At 36.8% G+C, this 7,569-nt stretch overlaps 1 protein-coding gene across 1 annotated transcript; it reads right to left on the reverse strand.

Moving 5' to 3' along the window:
• Positions 1 to 1,067: 1,067 nt before the first annotated feature.
• Positions 1,068 to 2,769, reverse strand: myf6 (myogenic factor 6). The gene is made up of 3 exons (XM_016475759.1): positions 2,237 to 2,769; positions 1,984 to 2,077; positions 1,068 to 1,358 (listed from the first exon to the last, which is right to left on the reverse strand). The coding sequence occupies exons 1-3, from the start codon at positions 2,744 to 2,746 to the stop codon at positions 1,243 to 1,245; spliced, it is 720 nt and encodes a 239-aa protein (XP_016331245.1). The 5' UTR covers positions 2,747 to 2,769; the 3' UTR covers positions 1,068 to 1,242.
• Between the last annotated feature and the right edge of the window lie 4,800 nt (positions 2,770 to 7,569).

Raw genomic sequence — 7,569 nt, forward strand, 5'->3', positions numbered from 1 at the left:
AACGCTTCATTCAAGGGGAAAACCCTCACAGCCTGTAACATTATGATAGCTGTCATGTTGCTTACAGCTTTGCAATATTTTCCCCTGACCAACCTTCTACTTGTGATCATGAGACAGATACGGCAGGTTTCATTGCAGCCAATCCTGAATCCTGCCCTTCCAGCTGGAACTAACAGGCAAGGCCAGGTCTATTTCAGGGCCAGTCATACTTTACACTCCCTTAATACTCGTAAATCTGGGAGAGCTGCTGGCTTGACTGGTCAAGGCTGGTGGTGGAATACAGAGGGCTCTTAATTCAATGGGTTTAATGAGGACATTTGGTGGCTGGCCATCCTTGCGAGCCATACATGCCTGTTACCTTCAGCTTGGGACCTTTAGGTTAATGTTACAACTCAAATAGATTCAACCGAACGAGTATGATGATTTTACATAGATGCTAAATTAATTTAAACCTTAATAAGGTTGAATGTATTCATTGTTTAATGCCATTATTACATTTTATGAGACAATAGGCAAGTATATTTTGACATCACAAGATGCAGGCATATCAAAACCTTAAAATCACCAGTAAAATCCTTCAAAATCTTAAAATAATAAAAACTGTAAAAACAAATAAATGACAATTAAAATGTTAAAATAAGCTGAATAAAAATAAAATAAAAAGTAAATAAAAATACAGAGTACATCTTTGACATTTTTAATGTTTAATGTTGGAAAGATATCCGGTAGTGATCAAGTGCTCTATTTTTCTTGCTAATTTATAAAATAATTTAAGTAACAGCAATATATTACAAAATATGTACATTTTAGGAAGACTACATAAATTGACAGGAATAATTTTGCTGATATTAATGACCCTGAAATTAACCTGGAATTACCTGCAACAACTACACTGAATGGTCATTTATGAAAAAAAAAATCTAAATATCACTTGGAACACTTCATAATAATAGTTGCAATGTAATAAATACATTATTTAATAATACAATGCTTAACAGATCACATAGTTACAGTTAGAAAGCCAAGAAATGCTATAAATATATAGAAATGTTGTTATGAACATATATTTTCATATATATTAATTTGTTAAATTGAACATGATTTGTTATGCATTATTTAAGCATGGTTGTTAATGACTTCTTAACAAACGTTATTGCAAAGTGTTGCCTATTACATTTAGAACATTCACACTAGCTCATGGAAATAAATATACGTAGGAAATATGAGGTGGATGCTCGAGCTTCACTTTTCTGAGATCTGGTTCGGACAGCGAGCTTTCGTCTCTTCAGCGGAAATGCTGTCAACAATCGAGGAGAGGCGACGAAGGCTGCTGGACGTTGAAGACTCCACTGCGGCTTCTGGAACACACATCACGCACAGATAAGTTCGCATGGATCAGTTTGCATCAAGAAACACACGTGGGGAATTACAGGGCATTGTGCATAGAGACTTAGGCCTACGCAATAAAATTTACGCATGCAGCGAGATTTACGGGATACACAAATGGCAGTTACACACAATGAATTATGTACGGAAAATGTCGCACAGAGAATTAAACGCAGACACTTACGAAAAGTCAAGTATGCAAAAGGAAATACACAAATATAACTATGCACAGACAATTCTGCCCTATAATTTCAGTCAAACGTACTACACCGACACTGGAAATGAGAAATCTGGAAACCATAGACACTGCAATTATAGTTTCTGATTCAAATTGGATTATTTAATAGCAGTTTTCAAGGTTAAGCCAACACGAGCTTTTCACTGGGCAGATCATAGTGTAGTAGCTGCGTTTTGTCTCTGTAAGGCACAATCATGCAAAATTACGCTCCAGTAAGAGCACACAGGCAACTACGCGCAGACCATTACGCACATCTCGAACGCATGAAACATTAACAGTAAGCATTTACAGACCTTAATGATTAAAAGCCTTAATGTGTCTCTATGTTAAAACCTAAAACTCTGTTTCTCTGTACCAACCTTCTGGGTGACCGGCCATCTGGGAGTTGGAATGATCTGGAATCCCTTGCCAGTTCTGGCGGGTCTTTTTCCAGTGATACTCATTGGGAGCCACCTGAACAGGCAATCATGATGGAAAGCATTAATACTGCTCTTAGTTTAATTTGAGCACATAATATCAATAATCATTAGTTGCAGTAAGACATGTGTCACCACGTGGATCCAGCTGCTGTCAGAGCGCATGGATCGGTTTTTGGCTCGGATATGTTCTTACATGGTTTTCTTTCGCGTTGTATGTGTAAGGGTCACTGTCAGAGCTCTGTTCTTGCTCATCCAGCGTATGCAACAGGTCCTGCAGTTTCTCGATGTAGTTTATTGCGCAGCGTAAAATCTCCACTTTGGGCAGCCTCTGGTTCGGATTGGGCACCGTCTTTTTCTTTAACGCGTCAAACGCATCGTTGATCTTTTTAAGCCGCCTTCTTTCTCTCAGAGTGGCGGCCTTTCGCCGGTCGGTCGGCGCGGATTTTCTTTTACAGATCTTACAAGCCCACATAAGACACTGCCCCTCGCAGTGAGGCTGGAGCCCCGGCGGCGCGAGGACGTGTTCCTCCCCGCTGCTCTCGCACCCGGTCTCAGACGGGACCGGATCCTGTCCCGGGGACAGAGGGCTGTCGTTCCCCTCATAGAGTGGGGACACTCCAGGCATATCCAAGGTCCCATGGTCCGCCTCGAGATAACGTAAATCGTTGAAAAAATAAGTGTTGGTCTCAAACAGGTCCATCATGTTGATGTAGGCTGTTTTGACAGTACGACTGTTGGCATTTAAATAGCCCTGTGACACAAGTCAGGAGGCTTAAATATAGAATGTGAAATTCTATCCAGCGCTTAGCTGTTGCAGGGCTTCAGACTCATTTCAATAGGCCTTCAGGACTACGTGGAGTCCGAGTGAAATATAAAGGGGACACTTTACATTAATGAGTACATGCTACACAATGTATATGTTGCTATAACTACTTATTATAATACCCACAAGTAGTTTATACATACAGGTAGTTCTAGAAATGGCTAGGGGACACCGGTGCTAGTTGTCGTATAGGGACAATGGTCTATATGTCTGCAAATACAAAAGAGTTGAGTCAAACGTCCAGTGACAAAAATTTTAGGTTTCCATTGCGATAAAATATTTTATATTATGTGACAGCATGCATCACTTTTGTCAGCATGTGTCCAGTGAACTGAATCGTTTTTCCTGGGTAATAATGGTATATGTGTTCAACAGTTTGTTTGTCTATCTATTTATCTATCTATCTATCTATCTGTCTGTCTATCTATCTATCTATCTATGTATCTTTTGTAAAGTTAAATATCTTAAAAATGGTATGATCTATATAAGCTGTATTTTTTCCCGTCAATAATTATACTTAACATCATTGAAACAACCCAAATACATTAATTTATGCCAGAAAAGCTAAGTTGTATGGGTTAAATCAGGTAAAAATAACTCTTCAAGGTAACAATTGCTGATGACCACTTTTCACAGTGTATTTTAAAGCACTCTGCACATACATTTTTTCAATTTTACACATTATTTGTATATTATATACAATAGGGATAGTTTACCCAAAAATGAAAATTCTGTCATCATTTACTCACCCTCAAGTTATTCCAAACCTGTATGAGTTTCTGGTTGAGCACAAACAGAACCAAACAGATGCTGGTAGCCATGCTGGTAGACTTACATAGTATTTTTTTTCCCATACTGTGTAAGTCAATGGCTACCGTCAACTGGTTGGTTGCCAACATTATGTGACAACATGCCCCAAGACTGTCAATATGCTTTTTTTTGTTGTAGCACATAAAAAAGTATTTGGCTATTGACTTTCAAAATAAATCCACCTTGAGAAATATTCAGTGTAAAAAGTGCAAGAACTAGCCTCCCCTATATAGTATCATATTTACAACTTATTTTATTATAAAGTGCTTTCCACATACATATTACATGTGTATATTATATATTAATGTGTGAATTTATTGCATATAATATCTAAAATATATAGTGTATTCTGTACATTTTTATGCATTTGAAACACATTTTCATCAAAAGGAACTTAAGAAACCATTAACAATAAATATATATATTTCTTCAGGTCATGCATTTCCTGGGAATCAAACCCATAAGATTGGTGTTGCTAGCTTAATGCTCAACTGTTTGTTCTACAGGAACACATTTATAATTGCTCTAATGTTCTTCTGTCAGTACATGACTGCAATGTTGGTGGACTGGTTCAATCTTGTATATGTGACAATAAATCTAGTGACAATGATTTGATTTATAAGTAACTTACCAAGAAAAATAAACCACCGGACATGACCAGAGGGCATTTATACTGTAAATTGCATTATGGACTGACTTCATGAAAATGATCTTAGTTTCTGAAACACACACAGAAATACTGGACACTGAAAAAGAGTCTTGCTTTCATGCCCCATAAAAATAGCCTGGAATGTGTGCAGGCAAAATGGCTTTTGAAAAGCTCACACATGTGAAGTAAAAATAGCTAAGAACCATTTATCTTAAATCCATAAACACATGAAAGTCCTTTCCGAAGTGTTATGTGCCCTCTGACATTTTTGTACAAGATCAATGTGAGATGCTTTATTGAAGTGTACGAGTTCTTGATGGCTCATATTGCTCTCAGGCAGATCATTTCAGTGTAGAATACTGTATATAGTTCTTAAATGTACAAACAGAGCAAATGGGATGATAAGGCAAAAATAAACACCTCATATGCTTTATACTTGATTTTGATCCACTTGATCACTTTGCATTGATCATATTGTATTCACATCAAGGGAATAAGATAAACAGCCTATAATGGTTTAGTGTAGTTGTCTATCTCTAAGTAAGTGCTGAAAACGTCAACTCGTTTCATGATCTTGTGCAATGCAAAGGGTTAAATCATTCAGGTGCCGTCTCCCGTAGTGGACACATCTCTCGCTATCTTGTTGAAAGGTTATGGCCTATAGACTGAATGCTGTGTCATAAATCTCAGTTTGTGACAGAGGTTATGATCTTCTGCAATGTCACTGATATCTATACTGTGTACCACTTTATGATATGCAAATGCTACTTATGTAAACACTTAAGCAGTATTTTTATTCCCAAACATGTGCAAACGAATTTGCATTAATATTATAAGAATTGCTATATCTGTACCATTTCCAACAACCCGACTGCTGTCTTCAGTCAAGCTTTACAGAGCATATCTAACCAGCACGACTTCATTGCCAGTGTCCAAAAGTCCATCAGCTGGTCATTCAGCACTCAGGGAAGGAACATAGTTTTCTTTTACAAGGCTTTTCATAGGAAGAGCAGCCCACGCATGTTCACTTGATCTCAAGGGATTAGCCATAGAGACCATGTGCCCAAGAGTGATGAATGCGTTTCATTGCTTTTCCACATTTAAAGGTATTATTTGAATCAGATGAACAAACAGGTACAAATAAAACTGTGAGAAAGTGATTCTGAATGAAGTTAAAATGTTACCAGGCCCTTTGGGCTATTGCAAAGGGTTTGTTTCATTTAGGGAGACCAGATGTCCCAGTTTTTGCTGGCATGTCCTTGGCTGGATCTGTCCCTTTGTTATTCAACACAGTCTGAAAAGTGAATAAATAATACCTAATTTACTAGATATAACATGCTTGGTTTTTAAAATGTCATTTTCATCTCTATTTATAGTTTTAAAACAATTAATATGACCAACAGAAGCTGAGTAAAATTAAAGAGTATTATATGCCAAGTATATACCAATATTGCTTCCTTTTAAATTCACATTTAATAACATTTTCCTATAAAACATTTTAATATAAAATAATATTTTTTGACTTAAATGAAACCAGTTAATTTTTATATTGCTAAAGCACATTTTAGGTTACCTAAAAACATTTTTGCATTGTTTTTAATAGGCAATCCAAAGTAAAGTCATCTTAATTCAGTCATATCCATTCTTGTAAACCACATCCCATTGTTGTAAAAGGCTAGTCACATAAAATGTGTTGCAGTAAACATATCTTGCATTCTGTGAATTTTTCCGTGTAGTGTGATATGGGCTGTTTCCTTTTGTTTATTGCTGGTTAGGATGTGGGATATATTTGGGCTTTATTAGTTTCCTGTGAATAGATCCAGTTAAAACCTGTTCTTTTTTTTTTTAAGCTTCTTCTACTGGCTTAATTGATGTCATGGATTTACTATGCAAGGGACTTGTTTACCTAGTATAAGTGTGGAAAGATATTAAAGATCACTTGCATCACTGGAGCCATATTTGTGGACAGTGTGCCAATATATGATACAACAGTGCCTTGAGTGACATGAGTTTGGGTCCCAGTTTGGGGTCCCGTTTCCCTTTCTTCTTCTTATCGCTTTACTTCACTGCACTAATGAATCTAGCAAATGCAAAAATAAAGTAGAAGTTGAAAAAGCCTTTGAGAGAATGAAGTGCATATGGAGAGGAATGTATGATCTCCAAAACCTAAGAATGGGCATTTCTGTGTGAAAATCAGTGTAGCAGCATTCACATTGCACAATATGAGCATAAATGAAGGGCACTAAAATATATGCCAAGCACTTCCCCACGGATGCCCACGACTGATGGATGAGAACATATAATCCCACATTGGCAGCTTTCCACATATTTCTTAGAACTACCTATTTTGAGGCATATCTGTGTATTTGACTGTTGGATAGTGCTTTTGTTTTATTCTTTTTTTCTTTTTTAATATCTATCTATCTATCTGAAATCTAAAACAATTGTAGCAAAGTATATCATTGTAAAAAAATATCCTGTTAAATTGTGTTGTTGACACAAATTCACCTTAAAAAAATGTGTCTTAAAACGTATGATCATAATTAAATATAGAAACAAAACCACAGATTAAGATAGAACTGCTGAACATGAAATGGAAACCAGGTCCTATTTAGGGCACACCTCCACAGAACAAATATATGAAAACTCTCAAGTGCCTTCCAGAAATGCACTTAGTAGGTTCCGAAAGGATGCCTCCGATGCAGTCATCTGTTTCTTCATTTTCTCATGGCGTCTCTGGGTTGCTTCCTCAGATGCATTTGGAAAGTGATGGAGGTCATCATGCATCACACTCTTTTTCCTCTTGTAGCAACCAGAAAAGTATTGTTGGCTGAAGCACCTGATGGCCTTGGGTTTCTTCATTTGGACACCCACTGCATTCCATATAACTGGGAAATCAACGTCATGTCTTCCTGCAGTTGATTCTTCCACATTAGTGTTGAGCTCAATAACATGAGGGTGAGTAAATGATGACAGAATTTCCATTTTCGATAAACTAACCCCTTAAAGTACACTGTAAAAAAATCTGTGACATTTACGGTAAAATACCAGCAGCTGTGGTTGCCAGAACTTCACCGTTAAATATATAATGGCAACATTTTAGGTTTTACAGACTTAACTTAAATTCACAATAAAAAAACGTATTTCATTAACTGATGTAATGTTAATAAACCAGCATATTGCAGTATTTTTGAAGTAGTTTCGAAACATTGTAATACTGATAACCACCAAAAACAGGTGGTGA

The sequence above is a fragment of the Sinocyclocheilus anshuiensis genome, unplaced genomic scaffold (genome assembly GCF_001515605.1).
Source record: "Sinocyclocheilus anshuiensis isolate Anshui unplaced genomic scaffold, SAMN03320099.WGS_v1.1 scaffold200, whole genome shotgun sequence".
Lineage (NCBI taxonomy): Eukaryota > Metazoa > Chordata > Actinopteri > Cypriniformes > Cyprinidae > Sinocyclocheilus > Sinocyclocheilus anshuiensis.